The sequence below is a fragment of the Cylas formicarius genome, unplaced genomic scaffold (genome assembly GCF_029955315.1).
Source record: "Cylas formicarius isolate icCylForm1 unplaced genomic scaffold, icCylForm1.1 PGA_scaffold_5__7_contigs__length_24384050, whole genome shotgun sequence".
Taxonomy (NCBI): domain Eukaryota; kingdom Metazoa; phylum Arthropoda; class Insecta; order Coleoptera; family Brentidae; genus Cylas; species Cylas formicarius.
In genome coordinates this window covers 6,072,546-6,091,538 of record NW_026844341.1, presented here as the reverse complement: position 1 = coordinate 6,091,538, position 18,993 = coordinate 6,072,546, and the positions used below count along the sequence as shown (strand labels likewise).

The 18,993-nt window shown below is 34.8% G+C and overlaps 3 protein-coding genes across 4 annotated transcripts in view; all 3 read left to right on the top strand.

The window, feature by feature from the left end:
• Positions 1–1,829, top strand: part of LOC132702250 (leucine-rich melanocyte differentiation-associated protein-like) — a 30,128-nt gene extending 28,299 nt beyond the window's left edge. The window contains exons 2-5 of one of the 2 annotated variants that reach the window (XM_060670782.1): positions 3–230; positions 770–909; positions 1,404–1,612; positions 1,670–1,829. In XM_060670782.1, the coding sequence (XP_060526765.1) occupies positions 3–230; positions 770–909; positions 1,404–1,612; positions 1,670–1,749 (657 nt within the window). In that variant the 3' untranslated portion in view covers positions 1,750–1,829. The remainder of the gene's footprint in view (positions 1–2; positions 231–769; positions 910–1,403; positions 1,613–1,669) is intronic. The other variant, XM_060670783.1, reaches the window with a different exon arrangement.
• Positions 1,830–10,674: 8,845 nt separating this feature from the next.
• Positions 10,675–12,330, top strand: LOC132702368 (uncharacterized). The gene is made up of 3 exons (XM_060670955.1): positions 10,675–10,828; positions 11,005–11,081; positions 11,613–12,330. The coding sequence occupies exons 1-3, from the start codon at positions 10,675–10,677 to the stop codon at positions 11,910–11,912; spliced, it is 531 nt and encodes a 176-aa protein (XP_060526938.1). The 3' UTR covers positions 11,913–12,330.
• Positions 12,331–13,223: 893 nt separating this feature from the next.
• On the top strand, positions 13,224–18,291 carry LOC132702459 (uncharacterized). The gene is made up of 5 exons (XM_060671083.1): positions 13,224–13,578; positions 13,710–14,002; positions 16,056–16,287; positions 17,100–17,244; positions 17,879–18,291. Exons 1-5 carry the CDS (start codon positions 13,488–13,490, stop codon positions 18,048–18,050), a joined length of 933 nt encoding a protein of 310 aa, XP_060527066.1. The 5' UTR covers positions 13,224–13,487; the 3' UTR covers positions 18,051–18,291.
• The last annotated feature ends 702 nt before the right edge of the window (positions 18,292–18,993 follow it).

The following is an 18,993-nucleotide window of genomic DNA, read 5'->3' as shown; positions in this document are numbered from 1 at the left end:
AGCTGTGCTACTGCGGTCAAAGCTGCCGGAAAATCCCTGACGCCCTCTGCAAATTGTACGGGCCAAAAGTACACAGTCTCGACCTCAGCTACAACGAGCTGATCACGCTGCGCGGTATCGACTTGTTTCCGTACCTACGTGAACTGATTTTAGACAACAACCAGCTAGGCGACACCATTCAAGTGCCGCAACTGCCGCACTTGCATACGCTGTCGCTCAACAAAAACAACGCAAGTATTCTAGAGAGTCGCTGGAATAAATGACAGCATTATACATAATAAAAGTGAAAACGTTGCGTCAAAAGCCAACCAAAGTGTGTCTTTATAATAGTAATACCTCCGTAATATTTTATAGTTCTATTTTCGTTTCTAATGGTTGACTTTTGGCCCAAAGTTTATATCACAAACTACCTTTCATTTTTCAAATTTGTAATAGGGAATAGATACTCTAGAAATTCGATAGACATCTACGTCATCGACTGCTATCGCTAATACCTATTCATATTAATCCATGTAGGTATCAGTGCGCCTCAAGTGACTTGAATATTTTCGTAGAGACGGGAATGACCTCCAGCACATACCTCCACATTTCCTTTCTAAACAGATATGTCTGGCCATATTGGTTGTCGAATGGAGCGAGGTCATTGCTCAAAAACGAACTTTTAAATCACATCAAATACCGAAAAAAGTGTTACTTAGTCGCTGCCACTTGAAACGTACTGTGCGTATATGCGATCCTTAACATTTCCTAAATATACGATTTCTCGTAGATTTGCGATTTGGAATCGTTACTACAGCAAATTAAAACGAACATGCCCAACATGGTCTATCTGAGCCTCTTGGGCAATAAGGCTTGTCCGCATCAACTATCCGGTGAAGAAAATGATGATGAAGATTACCAAAGATACAGGTAAATAAAGATTCATTCTTTCAGGACATTTGGTTAGTTTTGATGTAATGATTATACTGCGGGATTCTCTTGTATGTACAGAAGAGTTTATTTTGGAAAAGTTGTTTGTTATTGAATATACTGCATGCGAAAATGATGTAATTAATTGGTAATTTTTGGACACCCTGTAAGTGATAAATCAAATTCAAGAAGACAATTCATGCGCTTTAGTTTACTATATAGATGATTATTATTATTAGCGCCTTGTTTTTTAAAATAAATTAAATTATCTAACAGACTACCGGGATTAAATATAGGGAAACCTTACGGAACCTAAAAGAAATTAGGTACTGAAAATATTTATGAGATACACCGTATAATAGCAACTATTTTCATCACAACAACTTTTGTATCAAAATGTTTTCAATAGCACAAACTATTGATCTTAAATTTGACAACAACTTGTATATGTAGTTGATTGCGTTGTTAACAGTAAATATATGTCATTCTGTTAGGTATTTCGTACTTCACCACTTACCCAATTTGAAATTCCTGGATTCGAAAAAAGTGAGCGAACTCGAAAGACGCGAGGCCAGAAAACGAGGCAAATACATGAACGTAATCAAGCCGAAACAAATGGAATGTGCCTCTTCGGCTGAGCTTCACACCCACTCGAAATTCAATCCTTTGCCCAAGTCGTTGAGGGGCCCCAACGATTTCAAAGGTTTCAATTTGCTTTTGCGACGATTCGTTATCTACTACTTTAACTTTAAATTTTCAGGCGTTTACGGAAAATGTCGCTATAGATACAGCGGCAAACAATCGGAAGGCAACAGATTTATTCTTAATAAAGATTTATAATACCTGTTTCTTAGCTATTAAAAATGAATTATTATTAAGTAAACGAAAGGTTCTTGTTTCGGCATCTGTTGGTGAAATTGTGAATTTATGTCAATAAATCCCTTAAGATATGATTCCGAAGAGGGTGACAGCGAAAGCGACCGCAACAGACGACAGCGACACCTGTCGTTAATGTGTTGCGACTCCACGGATCTTTTAGAATCAAATGGGGTTGTGGCTGAAGTTAGATTTGGATTTGGATTCGGATTTGCGAATATTACAGTGGACCAGTTCGTTATTTACCTTAATTTAAAAAACGTATTCCCGTGGAATTTCCGGGAAATTAAGCAAGGAAATATTGTAAGGGAACTCCCAAAAACCATGTCCAATGTTGCTATACAGGAAATAACCCCTTTCCGCTCGCACCACCCCAAATAAGTAGGTATATTTATTTCGCAATCTCAAAAAAATCTGACGGTGTGTCAGATATTGAATTAGACTATTGAAGAGTCACTTAGGAGAGCTTCAAAATGATGTACTAGACAACCACCTTGAAGCGGTCGGGAAGGTATAAATCTACCCCCAATAGAAATAACTTAATACGCGTTTTATTTATTTCGGGATCTCAAAAAAACCTGACTTTGTCCCAGATATCGAATTAGACCATTGAATAGCCACTTAGGAGAACTTTAAAATGATGTACTATACAACCACCTTGAATCGATCGGGAAGGTGTAAAACTACCCCCAATAATGAAATAACCAAATATGCGTTTTATTTATTTCGGAATCTCAAAAAAACCTGACGTTGTCCCAGATATTGAATTAGACCATTAAAGAGCCACTTAATAGAGCTTCAGAACGATGTATTACTGAACCACCTTGAAGCGGTCGGGAAGGTGTAAAACTACCCCCAATAACGAAATAACCAAATATTCGTTTTATTTATTTCGGAATCTCAAAAAAACCTGATATTGAATTAGACCCTTGAAGAGCCACTTAGAAAAGCTTCAAAATGATGTACTACACAACCACCTTGAAGCGGTCGGGAAGGTACAAAACTACCCCAAATAATGAAAAAACCAAATATGCGTTTTATTTATTTCGGAATGTCAAAAAAACCTGACGTTGTCCCAGATATCGAAGTAGACCATTGAAGAGCGACTTACGAGAGCTTCAAAATGATGTATTAATCAACCACCTTGAAGCAGTCGGGAAGATATAAAACTACCCCCAATAATGAAAAAACCTAATACGCGTTTTATTTATTTCGGAATCTCAAAAAAACCTGACGTTGTCCCAGATATTGAATTAGATCATTAAAGAGCCATTTAGGAGAGTGATGTGCTACTCAACCACCTTGAAACCGTCGGGAAGATATAAAGCTAACCCCAATTATGAGATGCCCTAAAATTCGTTTTCAAATGGTTGTCATTTTTAAAATATTAAGCACATCCTGAATATTTTTTCATGTTTTATTGGCATGGTTCATTTTAAGTTAATTTTCAAAAGGCGTATGGGCCTGTCTCTTTTTATTTTTGAATTACTTGTACAACCAGCATAATAATTATTGCTCCTCATCCGGAAACGATTCAAATAGTTTTTTCTTTAAATTGGACACCCTGTTTCTCTAAACGGCATCAAGTACAGAATTTTGTCTCCTGTCGAATATTAACGCTCCCTATAATGGAAATATTTTGTAATGTGCAATTGACATTAATCCGAGGAGCTCAAATTTGTGCGCATATGTTGTCCCTCAAAACTTTAAATTAACGAAAAATACAAGTAAAATTAAGAAAATCTTCTGAATATCGCGAGCACCCATTATCGATAGATGCGTCTTTGTGGGTAAATTACGAATCAAAAACCAAATCTCTACTTTGATAGCTGCGTCAAGGCGGCATCGTCGGCTCACATCACTAGATACGATGCGGAAACTTAAATCACTAAGCGCGACAGCTTTATTGCTGTTTTGATTTAGTGTTGCCTTTTCGATAAGCCACGCATTTTTTACAATATCAAATCTGTTGGTTCTTTTCTGTGACGCTACCGAACACTGTGTTTAGTGGAAATAGATCTTGATTTGTGAGAGTGAGCAAATTATTAATTATTGGTTTTTAAAATTTGTATTGACTACAAGCAAAAATGACTAAGAAAAAATTGAACGTTATTAAAAATTAAAAGATCATCGATTTGATAGAAAAAAATCAATCAATCAATCTTCTAATGATTTTGAGCAGAGTTATAGATCTAATGCCTATAGCAGAATATATAAGGTTTTAAACATTAAAGACAGTCTAAATAATCGAAACCGTGTTTATATGCACTGGCGACGTCATAAAAGCGTTATATGCAAATCGTGTTATAAGAATATTTAAAAAAAAAATCAAGACGACTCAAAGTAATTCGGAAATTAACATACCATTCATTCAACTGCCGAATACTAAAGCTAAAAGTGAAAATATATTGAATGACCATGAAAATTTAAAAGAAGAGTCTCAAGAGGAAAACAAAGTTGGATTAAATGAAGACACCCCACGTGTTACAGATAATTCAGTTTAATTTTCTTTGAGGAAAAGTCTTGACCCCACCCTCAACAAGAGCAAAAATAGCAAATCTGCAAGAACAAAAAAGAACGTGAGCGCTTTTCCCTATGATATCAACATCGATATTAAAATTACTTATGATGATTTAAAAAAAATTCATAGCCTTTTAACGCAAAGAACTTTAATCGACATGGGAGTATATTGTGTTCTTGCTTTTAAAGGTGTCCATGATCGCAAAAAAGGGAATGGCCCCCTTTTCATTGAATATGCTGTATGCAAGCATAAAAGTTGCAAAAAGTTCAGATTTGACTATTTTGGCAATGCCACTTATGTCACAAGGATATTAATGCATTTCGATAAACTGGAGCAAAATCATCATAGTGACAATCAAGTTGCTTATAGTTTAAAAGGAGAAGAAAGACGTTTAGTAAGAGATAGACTTCTTAAGTCTCTACCAAATCGAATTCGTAGCATTGGAAGATGGTAATATGCACATTGTAAAGTCCTTAGCCGTTTATCAAAAGGCTCGTTCTGAAGCAAAATCTGATTTAGACTTAAGTGCAAATTCTTAGTTAGATTTGGTTTTGAGGGGAGCTGAAGACGGTTCTTTACGAAACTACATTCAAAGCCCTTCTGGGGAAACCGAATGTTATTTGTTTAGTAAGCAACAAGTGGAACTATTGGCTTCTATGAAAAATTGCGTCGGATATTTTGATGCAACTGGATCTGTAGTTAGACCATTTAAATCTAAGCCAACTGTGTATTAATACGCATTGGTTATAAATATCGAGCATCGCATAATTCCAATCACAGAACTAGTTACATCTGAACATGATCACTGTACAATTGCTCGTTTTTTTATGAAACACAAATATTTCGTTACTGTTAAAAACAGGAAACCTTGGCCTCAATTCTCTTGCATTGTTACCGATGGCAGCATGGCAATAATATCAGGAATCTGTTTTGGATACAATAAGTTTACGCTTTATCGATATTTAAAAATCATATACCAATATTTAAGCAATCAATCATGCGATATATCTGGACTTATCATAATCAGAAATTGTTGCGCGCATTTCATCAAAAAAATTAGTAATCGTCTTTCTAAAATGAAAGTTACGAAAACCAGTCGTCGAGTAATAATAGCTACATTAGCTACATTAATGTTATCAGAAAATCTGACCGATTTAAAATCAAACTTTGGTGCTTTTGTTGCGGTTCTTTTAAGTCCAAAAAATAGTAGCCTTGTTAGGGAATCTTTAAAAATTATGAAAAACCCCCCTAAAGAACAATTAGATGATGACATCGAGCACTGTAACTTGGAGTGGAACTTTAGGCACGAGGAGAAATGTCATGAAAGAGGAAGATTCACAGAGTCACCATTTTATTTAATGTTTTCTAAAATTTTTAACGATGTTTCTGAAAATATTGCCAATAATCAAGAGATTGATGATGATAATAGTCTCCAAATAAATCCGTTATATTCGAAGGAGTTTGCGGTATATATTTTAAGTTACTGTATGCCATACGCCCCTCTATGGACAAGTCTCCTCGACAAAGTAATTTGTAAAATTTCTGATATTCAGACAAACCGATTTTCGAATTCCACTGCGGAATGTTGGTTTAAAATCGTCAAGAAAGAGGTTCTCGAATCAGAACTGCACTAAAAAGTTGGTCGGTTTGTCGCCAAAATGTGGGAAAAAATTACTACCGAAATCAAATCAATTCTCAACCTCTTGAAAATGAAATCTGGCTACCAAAAAAAGAAAAATCAAATTATTTTATGTTAAAAAAACTTAGACTATGCATTGCAAAAGCAAACTACTAATTTGAAAACAACGCAAACTTCTCAGTATGTGAGCACAAAAGCAGATTTGGACCCCACTCAGACTACAAGTCAATTTAGTCTTAACAGGGATCCCAAAAATGAATGTTGAAATTGTTACTATCTCAGACTCATCAGATAGTGAGCTTAACGTGGAGCCATTTTCACAAACCATGCCCCGCAGAGATTTTTATCTACATAATAGACTTCTTTTTAGTCCCAGTTATTATTTACAAAATTCAGTACAAAACGATTTTTTCCTAGCACTTTACAATTTAAGAGGACACACAGTTAAATTGTCTAGTAAATCGTTTCTAAGTCTGCAATCAATTTATGACACTTACCTAGAAGAACCAGGAAGCGTAACAAGAAAATGGCTAACTGACAACTGTATTGACTGTGCGGCATTTCCGTTATTAAAAGGAAATTCGAATATAACTTATATAGATACAATTTCTTCTCAAATAATTTTTTTCAAGGCCTACGAAGATCTTACATGGAAGTCTAACCTGTTGAAACCTCTCTCAGATTATTCCTGTTCATCAGAATAATCACTGGTACCTCTTAGCAATAGATATGGAAATAAAAACTGGGTATATTCTGAACTCAGCACCGATCTCAAAAATCTCAGTTTCTTATATTGAGGAAATAATATCCAATTTCTTCCGGTTCCGCAACAAACGCATGATGGGAATTGATTTGAATATTGATACATGGAGAGTTCAGGAAATAAAAAACATTCCAAAACAAAAAGACAGCTACAATTGTGGAGTGTTCGTATTATATTTTATTGATACCATAACTAACTCTGAAAATAAATTATTACTTATAAGTTTCAATAATGCTTTTGACTCGGAAATGTACAGGATTCAGCTAAAACAACTCTTGCTGCTAACGTCCGAAGATGTAAAATTATATTGTCTGATGTGTGGATTTCAAACTGCGATTCAAAAATTATTTCTATGTACTTCATGTGACAGATTGATCCACAAAAAAAAATGTTATAAAGAACCACTTTCTTCAACCCATCTTAAATGCAAATTGTGCAAGGACATTTCACCACTGAAAGGACATGCAGTAGCAGGGCCGGTTCGAGGCTTTCGTGGGTGCCTACCTCGTACGTACATGTTGGCGCACACGAAGAAAAATGGCTTTGAAGGAATGTAAAATTAACTTGAGTCACAGTGTAATAAGATAGAATTTGTCATATTATTCATTTTGCTAAAAACAAATGAGATTAGTTTTGTTTTGAAGAAGAGGTTGTTATACGCATTTTTAAATAATTTTATACTTTAAAAAGCAGAATAAATGGGTTTTAGCGTTCCTTTCCGTTCCGTTTCCGATTCAAAACAATTATTCCATTCAAATTGGCGGGAAATATATATACAATGTAAAAATGTGAAATAAACGTAGTTATAGCCACATCTAATTATTACCATTCATCGGCATACACCCTTTGTTTATATTTATTTAAACACAGCCCGTTCAACAGGCGGCGTTCTACCATCACACTATTGCAGGACAATATAAGGTTACAATTAGTTTACAGTGAAATACAAGAGTACATACGAACAAAAAAGAAAGCAAAAACAAAAGGTAACTCTATAGTCATAAGATTCTTTATCCTTCCTTCACATACTCTTTTCATCCTTCCATTCTTCTTCCTGATATCTTCCTTTTCCTCATCACTTATTAGAACCGTTTAATCTTAACTGAAAAATACCACAACATGATACCAATGTTGACAAAAAATATCATAACAACTTTTTTTTATTACCGTCTGTAAAATTTCTAATTACATATCCTTCTAGCGTGCGAAAAGCGTCACTTTATCACGTCAGTTTCGTTTCCCACGGATCCGAGCCACTTCGTACATTTCCGGTAATTTACCGCGTGGGTTTGGGAGCAATCGGATGTTTTCTGAGGTATTTCTCACGCTTTGAATTTTTACGTTTGCCAATTCTGACGGTCACGTCAGTGAACGTATTCGGTCGTAGAAAAATATAGTATGCAACACGTTCGGTAAACTTTTTAAATCACTCGTTTATTAAACATTAGCTCCTCTGCGCTCCGCTCGTGTCAAATAAACTCGTGAGTCATATGCTGTTTACCGCACTTGTTGTATAATATACTACTTAGTGGTAAAAAAACGGCAATTTTTTTCTTCTGATATACGTAGTTGCAATAAAGCGCAAACAACTAATACAAAATGGCGAGTCTAAAGGCTATTAACAAGATAATTTACAAAAGGGATATCTTTCCGACCGTTTTAAGGTTGTTGAGTAATACATTATTTTGAAGCTCTCTTAAGTTGCTCTTCAATGGTCTAATTCAATATCTGGGACAACGTCAGGTTTTTTTGAGATTCCGAAATAAATAAAATGCGTATTAGGTTATTTCATTATTTGGGGTAGTTTTACACCTTCCCGACCGCTTCAAGATAGTTGAGTAGTACATCATTTTGAAGCTCTCCTAAGTGGCTCTTCAATGGTCTAATTCGATATCTGGGACAACGTCAGGTTTTTTTGAAATTCCGAAATAAATAAAACGCATATTTGGTTATTTCATTATTGGGGATAGTTTTATATCTTCCCGACCGCTTCAAGGTGGTTGAGTAATACATCGTTCTGAAGCTCTATTAAGTGGCTCTTCAATGGTCTAATTCAATATCTGGGACAACGTCAGGTTTTTTTGAGATTCCGAAATAAATAAAACCCATATTTGGTTATTTGGTTATTGGGGGTAGTTTTATATCGTACCGACCGCTTCAGGGTGGTTGAGTAGTACATCATTTTGAAGCTCTCCTAAGTGGCTCTCCAATGGTCTAATTCAATATCTGGAACAACGTCAGGTTTTTTTGAGATGACGAAATAAATAAAACGCGTATTAGGTTATTTCATTATTGGGGGTAGTTTTGTATCTTCCCGAATGCTTCAAGGTAGTTGAGTAGTACATCATTTTGAAGCTCTCCTAAGTGGCTCTTTAATGGTCTTATTCAATATCTAGGACAACGTCAGGATTTTTTGGGATTCCGAAATAAATAAAACGTATATTTGGTTAGTTCATTATTGGGGGTAGTTTTATACCTTCCCGACCGCTTCAAGGTGGTTGTGTAGTACATCATTTTGAAGCTCTCCTCAGTGGCTCTTCAATGGTCTAATTCGATATTTGGGACAACGTCAGATTTTTTTGAGATTCCGAAATAAATAAAACGCATATTTGGTTATTTCATTATTGGGGATAGTTTTATATCTTCCCGACGGCTTCAAGGTGGTTGAGTAGTACACCATTTTGAAGCTCTATTAAGTGGCTCTTCAATGGTCTTATTCAATATCTGGGGCAACGTCAGGTCTTTTTGAGATGACGAAATAAATAAAACACATATTTGGTTATTTCATTATTGGGGGTAGTTTTATATCTTCCCGACCGCTTCAAGGTAGTTGAGTAATACATCGTTCTGAAGCTCTATTAAGTGGCTCTTCAATGGTCTAATTCAGGACAATGTCAGGTTCATTTGAGATTCCGAAATAAATAAAACGCATATTTGATTATTTCATTATTGGGGGTAGTTTTATACCTTCCCGACGGCTTCAAGGTGGTTGAGTAGTACACCATTTTGAAGCTCTATTAAGTGGCTCTTCAATGGTCTTATTCAATATCTGGGACAGCGTCAGGTCTTTTTGAGATGACGAAATAAATAAAACACATATTTGGTTATTTCATTATTGGGGGTAGTTTTATATCTTCCCGACCGCTTCAAGGTGGTTGAGTAATACATCGTTCTGAAGCTCTATTAAGTGGCTCTTCAATGGTCTAATTCAATATCTGGGACAACGTCAGGTTTTTTTGAGATTCCGAAATAAATAAAACGCATATTTGGATATTTCATTATTGGGGGTAGTTTTACACCTTCCTGACCGCTTCAAGGGGGTTGTGTAATACATTATTTTGAAGCTCTTCTAAGTCGCTACTTAATGGTCTAATTCAATATCTGGGACAACGTCAAGTTTTTTTGAGATTCCGAAATAAATAAAACGCATATTTGGTTATTTCATTATTGAGGGTAATTTTATACCTTCCCGACGGCTTCAAGGTGGTTGAGTAGTACATCATTTTGAACCTCTCCTAAGTGGCTCTTCAATGGTCTAATTCGATATCTGGGACAACGTCAGGTTTTTTTGAGATTCCGAAATAAATAAAACGCATATTTGTTTATTTCATTATTGGGGGTAGTTTTATATCTTCCCGAATGCTTCAAGGTGGTTGAGTAGTACATTATCTTGAACCTCTCCTAAGTGGCTCTTCAATGGTCTAATTCGATATTTGGGACAACGTCAGGTTTTTTTGAGATTGCGAAATAAATATACCTAACTATTTGGGGTGGTGCGACCGGAAAGGGGTTATTTCCTGTATAGCAACATTGAACATGGTTTTTGCGAGTTCTCTTACAATACTTCCTTGCTTACTTTCCCGGAAATTCCACGGGAATACGTTTTTTTAAAGTAAGCTAAATAACGAACTGGTCCACTGTAATATTCGCAAATCCGAATCCAAATCCAAATCTAACTTCAGCCACATGCATTTTGGATTTTACCGGAAGGAAGAAGACAAAATAATTAATTTACTTTGTAAATATCCTACTCTTTATGATACTAGTGTGGAGAATTATAAAAACAATTTGATTACGGATAATATATGGAAAGACATTGGAAGGGAACTAAAGAAAAACAGTAAGTATAACCTTTTGTTTTTATACTTATACCATAATATATGTGTACAAATGTACAAAATGTTTTTAAGTACGAGCATTTACTATTTTTTCTTGCCATATTACAGCGCCCTGTTGGCTCGAAAAAAATAGTATTCCAACTTATCTCTAATTTGTAGTTAATTAAAACTCGAAAAGCCACCACTACCGGTCAAGCTTACCATATTTATCTGAGTTACTTCAGCAATATCTTGAATATTATTATTTTCTTCGAGGTGAGCATCACGTAAATTTTCATGTTACCAGACGAGCACGACATAATCGATAGTTGAAAATTTATTTTTGAGCATCCACTCTGGCAAGTCTTCTACAATATGGTTAAAAAATGTGATATCTCCACATTTGTGCCAGGTAAATATTTTGATGAAGGAATGTTAAAAGCGTTGTTTGCAATTTTTCCCCATCTCTGATTATTGGAATATTCCACTGTCAACTTCTTTGCCATAGGATCCCACATCAATGGCAATAAATTTACATTTTGCGTCTACAATGGCCATTAACACAATGGAAAAATCATCCTCCTAATTAAAAAACATAGAACTGCTGTTTCTTTAGAACTTGCTTTATGATGCGTGATATATAAGAGGCGGATATGCGGTAGGCAAATGACATAAAAATAATGGCAATTTTCAATTTCATTTTAATTCAAAGTATATCTCGTAGAAAGAAAATATTTTACACTTTTAAGTGAGGACTGCAAGAAGAAATGGAAAATTCATAAGAGATGCCTATAGCAGATTTAAAAGAATAAGTTAAGAACCGACTCTGCAGCTCCAAAGAACTCTAAGAATAAAACTTATGACCAATTGAAATTCTTAGAAAATGTACCTCAACATCGTTCTGGGGGCTCGAATATTCCTTTGTCGGAGACTCGGTATAAGTTAGATATCATAGAGGACACATCCCAAGATATTCAGGTTGCGAAAGAATGTACCGAAGAACCGGATAATAAAAAACTCAAAAAAGTACCAGAGAGAACAATGCGGAAGAAAGAGACACTCAGAAAAATCGAGCAAACAAAAGTTTGGCTCGTAAGCGATGACTAAGTAATAGATGGAAAGATGAAAATATTGTAAAATATTTGAAAGAAGGGGAGAATAGACGAGAAAATTTAATGAAAAATGTAACAAAAAAGGACGATATTGAATTGTTTTATCATCATATGGGTGAAATATTAAGAAGTCTTCCTCAAGCAAAGAAAACAAATTAATGGTGTGTTATATTTTGAAATACTAGCAGCTACCGACATAAATAATTTGGCACCTAGTTCCTTGGCTTCTAATTTATCTTCTGGGCAGAATAAGTTCATACACACCATCTCTCATGACGAGAATGATTCTTCAGAATATAAATCCTAGTATCAAATCAGAATCAATACATATTATTCAAGAATTAGCGAATAATGAAAATAGTATTGATGAATTAATTTCCAAATACTTTCCTTAAGTTTAAAAATAGTTCCTCTTTCGCAGTTATTACTTCTCGAGTAGTTTTAGGTTGAAGTTCGTTACCAATTAAACTAAGTACAAAGTTGAATTGCTTTTATTTAACCGACAATAGCTTCTAAAAGTCGTCTCATAGCTGAATAAATGTTTTTTTATGAGTAAGGAATAACTTCCTTCCCTGTTTAATTTAAGTTTAAGTTTAAGTAACAATAATATTTCGTCCCCTCCACCATCGGTAATTCAAGTTACACATTTTTATCAATCACGTAATCAGACATGTTTGTTAATTATTATAACTACTTAGCGAACATCATTTAAATATGACAACTACACCGACAATGATATGATGACAGGGATAAGCGACACTGTCGCCTGCTGTCGTCTGTCGCGGTCGTTATCGCTGTTGCCGTCTTCGGAATCATACCTTCAAACAAAACAAATTAAACGCGCTATTCGTTAACAGATGTCGTAGGTAACACGTAAGGGGGAATGCCTATTTTTTTTTTTGTTAAAATTACTATCTACTAGTATTAAATGCTTTAAACAAATTGAATCTTCTTCAATTTAATTTCATTTGATCTGAGAAAGATCATGCTTTAGACAAAAGGTCAACAAATAAATTTACTTCACGTTTAGTACAGGCAGCATGGCGTTCGTTAGTGTGAAACTCTTACCAATTCGTTAACGTAAAACTCTAAAAGAAAAAAGGACTGATCTAATTCGTTAATATAACATATTTTTAACAAATTGATTTCGTATCGTTAGTTCGGCATCTGTTTGTAAAATTGTGTGCGTAATTATTTTTTAAAACACAAGACACGCTCAGCTGCTTACAGATGTCGCACAAGATACAATAATTATCTAGGGGCAGGCAACCTGCGATACGTACATAATCTAACCTCTAAAGTAATTTTTTTCGAATAATTTTAACATAACTAAATACTGAAATTACTATCAAATCGGACAATGTACCAAGTAATCCATTCATAACGCTTCACTTTCTGTCTGATATTTGAATAAGGATAGACAAATTTGCCGAAACATTGTTTGAATACCTATAACACGATGATAAAAATTACTATCTAGACTGTCAAGGACGTCGCCCTAATAGAATCGCATTTTAATACAATATCGACGACACCGTTATAAACTGCGTGTTATTCAGTATCGATTGCCATGATCGATTTGAGAGATCTAGGCCGAGTTTCACAGGGTGAATTAAGAAATTTCGTCAGATCTTTTGATCATGTGATGTGTGACGTAGATGGTAAGTGCGCATGTAAAGTGGGAAATGCAGGATTTGAGAAATATACGCATTTGCAAATTTACTTGAATTTATTTGATTTCAATTTAATTTAAAATCTTAAAGATAGCAGAAGACTTAATGTCCTTCGTCAGGTGTTTTAGTATTGGGGAATTCCTTAATACCAGGGGCCAACAAATGCATTTCCGCCCTAAGGAAACTGGGGAAACGGGTAAGCTTTATAACGAACAACGGTACTGCCACGACCGAGCAAATGCTGAAAAATTTAAGCGCTTTTGGCGCGAAGGAGGACGAAATAATTAGCCCGGTAACTTCAATAATCGCGTATTTAAAGAAAATTAACTTCAACAGGGATTTATACGTCATCGGAGGGTCGAATCTAAGAGACTCTCTTAAAAGGGCCGGCTTCAATCTGGTGGATTTTCAGGTAGATACAAGTGCGCAAATAAACTACTAGCAGTGAACTCGATCCAAACCGGAAAATGCTAGAAACGTGGGGCAAATTTTACAAAAAAAAACTAGTAATGGGGATTGTTGTCTTTCTCTTGCTTATTTATATAAATTCGTGAATGGACTGCTGTCTTTGTTTAATGATTTACGATTACTATCCGTCTCTCTGTAAATAAAATTTCAAGTTTAGTACTTCGAGTTCACTTAGTGCTGGACACTGGAAACGAGTCAACAAAATTTGTTTGGATATAGCTAAATCAATATTTATCCGATCGTAAGAGCACGTTTTTAAATGCTTGGAACTTTTATTGACTCACAGTAAATCAAATATGAATTTTGTGGAAAAATGTTTTTCAATTAAACGGCAATTAAAATGCTTTTTCTATAAGATAAGAAATTTTTTCCACTTATCAATCCATATATTGATCAAAATATGATCGATATGATTGCAAATTAATTTTGAAAAAAATAATTTGCAAAAAATCCATAGTCAATTTCTATTACTCATTACAATTAAACGTAATATTTGTTTCGTAAATGACAAATTTATTAACGAAGTATATAATACTTACGCAATTTTAAATTTAAAAACCATAAAGCGCTTGGATGTCTATATAATATAAAAGAATGGTGATCTTAAGCTCCGTTAACAAAAATAAAGTTTTCCATCCCTTCTATTCCAATGTAAACTAAACAAATGGCATTAGCAAATTATATATACCTGTGCTAAATAAAACGATCCACTATACGATCTGGAAACCTATAGGAGATACGAAAAAAGTTTCTTGGACTCCTGAACATTTAAAATACTATAATTTACACCATACAGTGTGTCCCAAAAGTGTCCCCCCACATCAACTTTGTTATTTGAAATGTATATTTCGACTTATTTGGAATCCTTGGTTAAAATAAAGGTGACTTTCTTAAGAAATTCCTATTCGAGTTTTGCATAACCTGATATTGCCAACAAGTGACCTAATGTGGGCAGCTTTAAATTCAACAAAAATTTATACGGGTGTTATTTTAAACATCCAATATCTCAAAATGTGAGTAAAATTTAAATATAAGACAAATTACAAACTCACATTATTTTTGGTCCTAGAATTGATATTTGAATAAAAATATAGGGTGTTCCATTTGAAAATCTTGAGATTTTGTTAATTGAATTCGACAAAACGGCACCACCTATTTGGAACACCTTGTACAAGCTGAGGCGCATCTGTCAAACTGAATAAGTAGTGCATCATCTCAGTCTATAACAACACAATTTTATAAGGGGCAATCAAAATATAAAAAAAAACACGTTTTGGCCGCGCGGAAACGGACTTTGGCCGCAGCTGGTGCAGCAAGAAGCCGCGTGAGGAAAAGGATTAAATTTACTCGATTATAGAGCTTAACTGACCCTACCTTGATTTGTGGTCCTCCTTTCCAGAGGGGCCGGCCTGTGCTGCGTCCAATGCAAAATTCAAGTACGAATTTCTTAAGAAAGTGACCTTTATTTTAATCAAGAATACTAAATATGTCAAAATATACAGGGTGTTCCATTTAAACTAACAAATTTGATATCGGGAGACACTTTTGGCACAACCTGTATCAACAAAATTATAATATTTTCAATTCAAGAAACTTTTGTACGAAACTTTTTTCCGTATATCCTATGAGTTTAAAGATCGTATAGTGGATGGTTTTATTTGTCACACGGTGTACATATGTACTTTACATGTATAATGATGCTATAAAGTGATTTTGAATTTGAATTATTATTGGAAACGAAATTCTAATTAGGAATAAGCATTTTATTTAATTATACCATATCCTCGCTTTCAATTTACTTTGGTTTGAAGTTTTGCTTCATTTTTCCTCCATATGACACAAACTAAACAGGTGAACACGTAAAAACACATGCTGATAATACAGGATATTTTTGTTAGCCTTAGTCGCCTTATATTACAAGTAAAACACAATTTCCAGTGTCCAGCAGTTTAGTGACATTTTTGGAATTATGACGCCATATTCACTAAAAACTTTAGCCAGACCAGCTGGGTCATTCGGAAGATTTGCTCGCCGAATTAAAAACGGAATGCGTCAAAGTGAAAAATGCGACCCACAATATCGGGGCTGTTTTGGTAGACACTGACTTCAAGTTGACGTTGCTGAAGGTCCAACGAGCAGTCGTGTTACTAACTTCGCGGGATGACATTCTGCTCATCAGCGGCGGTCCCGAGGATTGTATCCCATCCGGGAAAGACTTTAAAGTGATAGGTTCGTTCATTTACCGGCATTCTATACCTCCTCGGCAATAGTAAGGCATAGCAAAAAGTACCTGAATACACATAAATTAAGTTTGTTGTTACACATTACATATTTTTATAGCCATTACGACAATACGGTTGCAACTGAATTAACAACTGCTCACTTTCATCTTAAACAAACTTGACTCTCAATCTCTTTAATATGTAGTGGTAACTATTTCTTGAATAGTAAAAGGGTTTGAATTTTCAATATTGTCAATTTTCATTAAACCTCTAATTGTGACACCCCCTGAACATTAAACCATATTTATGTACTAACTCGAAGTTTTCAAAATTTTTAATGTTTATCTTAATACTAGCTAAGAGCCCTAATTCTGTAACAGATTGAATTTTGTTTGTTGAGAAAGTGAATTATCTGAAATGGCAAGTCCAAACTTCCAACCTGGAAAACGTCTAAAACGGTATTTCCGAATGTATGTTTTATTTTAAAATTTTGATATTTATATTTCGTTTTATTTGTATTACGAATAAAGTAGTTTATTTGATTATAATGAAGTAAAGTGATAAAAAACAGTAGTGCCAAAATCGTTCGTTATGTGAATTTTTCTGTTGAAGGGCCTGTTATACCATCTTATTTTATTAAAGTTACGGTAAACTTAACATGGACACTCCCAAAGTGATTGGCACAGTGTTACCCTAATTTTTGTATTGACTAGCTTACATACAACTTTTTTTTTATAACGGTAGAATATTTTTGGTGGAATGTTTTTTATCAAAATACCGTAAAAAAAATTTTAACCAGTGTGCACGTTGCTGATTTAGGACCGAAATTCTACATCGACGCCATCGAAAGGCTGAGTCAGAAAAAGTGCACGGTCCTAGCTAAACCGAGCGTTCACTTGCAAGACACCCTCGAAGACCAGTTCAAAATTCGAGATCCAAAGCGAATTTTGTTCATCGGAGACTCGTAAGTCATTCACCATTGTACGTTAGACAGAGATCTGATATTTTCGGTAGATTTTAATCCCGGAAGGTATTTTAAAGTTTGACGACCACATGACTCATATTCGTGCTGCTTTACAAAAAATGGTCTCAGAAAAAGTGTACTATGCAACACACAGAAATTGATGGCAGAAATCTCGTAAAATCGCAAAATTATTAAAAAAAAAACATTCTATCAAAAGCTGCTCAAAAAGAAAGTCGAGTGTTACAATGAAAATTTATTTTTCTACTCCCTTCTGTAAAATACCTAATTATACACCGATCTAGTGTGCGGAAAGCCTCACTTAACCACATGAGTTTCTTGTGCCACGGATCCGAGCCCATTCGGATTTGACCGCACGGCTTGAAGTTTGACGTTTGTTAATTTTGACAGTCATGTCGTGAAAGTGTTTATCTTTTTCGGCAAAAATTCACCCAAAAATTAACGGTCGTAGAAAAAATATAGTACGCAACACACCGATCTAGCGTGCGGAAAATGTAATTTTACTGCGTCAGTATCGTTTCTCACAGATCCGAGTCCCTTCGGACATTTCCGCACGGGTTTGGCAGCAATCGGATGTTATCGAAGATTTTACCGCAGAAAAGTTTTGGTGTTCTAGGGTTGGCACGGACATGGCGTTCGCGTCGCAGTGCGGGTTTCAAAAGTTGCTAGTGCTGACGGGAGTTACTAGAGAAGGCGATCTCGAGAACTGGACCTATCCGGTCGAATACAAGCCCCATTATTACGTAAAAAGCCTAAACGCTCTTAACGAAGAACTAATCGACTTTTGAATTTGTCGTTTTAGTTAGTGAATCCGTGACAGATAGATCACAAAAAAATGATATCGACCAGTCTTTGATTTTCCAAGACTCAAATGAATGGTTTTTAAATTTATAGTTTATTTTTCTTTTTTTTAATGCATTATATCTTTTTACCAGCTTACAAGATTACAGATTTTCAACTTTGTCTTCTCTACTTTGCTTATACCGTTGTAACAGTAAATGGAATTTTGTTTACAAAAATTAAAAATTTGTTTCGATTTCTTGAGTACTTTTAGTTCTAAAATATAAGTTGTATAGTTTTTAAGTAATACAAATAACGAAAAGAAGAAACTATTGTACTGAAACAGTGTTGTATTAAAAACCATTAGTCATATTAAGCATCCACCATCGCGTCAAGAAAATACGTGCTCTTATTGACGTGATGGTGGATGCGCCAAAAGTTAAATTAACTTGCCAAATTTTCTAAAAACTCATTGGAGGTTGCGGCAACAAATGGCATCGTGAAAAGCGTATTCAACAGGCCCAAATTTTAGAATTGAGAATTGACTACAAAAATAGTTGTCAAATTCCCGACAAAAATTTAATAAATGAAAAAGTGTAATCTAAACTGGATTTCCAAAAAATGCCTATGTAGTCAGGCTTCTAGCTAGAGACGGAAAAACTTTATCCAACCTTAAAAAATGATATTAATTACCAGCTCGTATGATAGCAGTCTTTTATTCAAGACATAGTTGGTATGCAAATTACTACGGACAGTCTTTGATTTTCTAATACTCATTTGTCAAACGTGTGTTTTTTTTTCAAATGCTTTGTTAACATAATCACTTTTCAACTATAGCAATATAAGAGTAGATGGAATCTTCTTTACACTTTGCACTCGTAGCGGTAAGATGCGTTTTACCGTTGCGCTCCTATGGCACCGTATAGTCACCACAATACGTTTAAACATTTG

Coding starts and splice junctions, on each gene's coding strand:
- LOC132702368 (XM_060670955.1), top strand. CDS start 10,675: ATGCATTTTGGATTTTACCGGAAGGAAGAAGACAAAATAATTAATTTA. Junction 10,829..11,004: donor AAGGGAACTAAAGAAAAACA/GTAAGTATAACC, acceptor AAACTCGAAAAG/CCACCACTACCGGTCAAGCT. Junction 11,082..11,612: donor ATATTATTATTTTCTTCGAG/GTGAGCATCACG, acceptor CAGATTTAAAAG/AATAAGTTAAGAACCGACTC.
- LOC132702459 (XM_060671083.1), top strand. CDS start 13,488: ATGATCGATTTGAGAGATCTAGGCCGAGTTTCACAGGGTGAATTAAGA. Junction 13,579..13,709: donor TGTGATGTGTGACGTAGATG/GTAAGTGCGCAT, acceptor GTCCTTCGTCAG/GTGTTTTAGTATTGGGGAAT. Junction 16,288..17,099: donor GAAAGACTTTAAAGTGATAG/GTTCGTTCATTT, acceptor TTGCTGATTTAG/GACCGAAATTCTACATCGAC.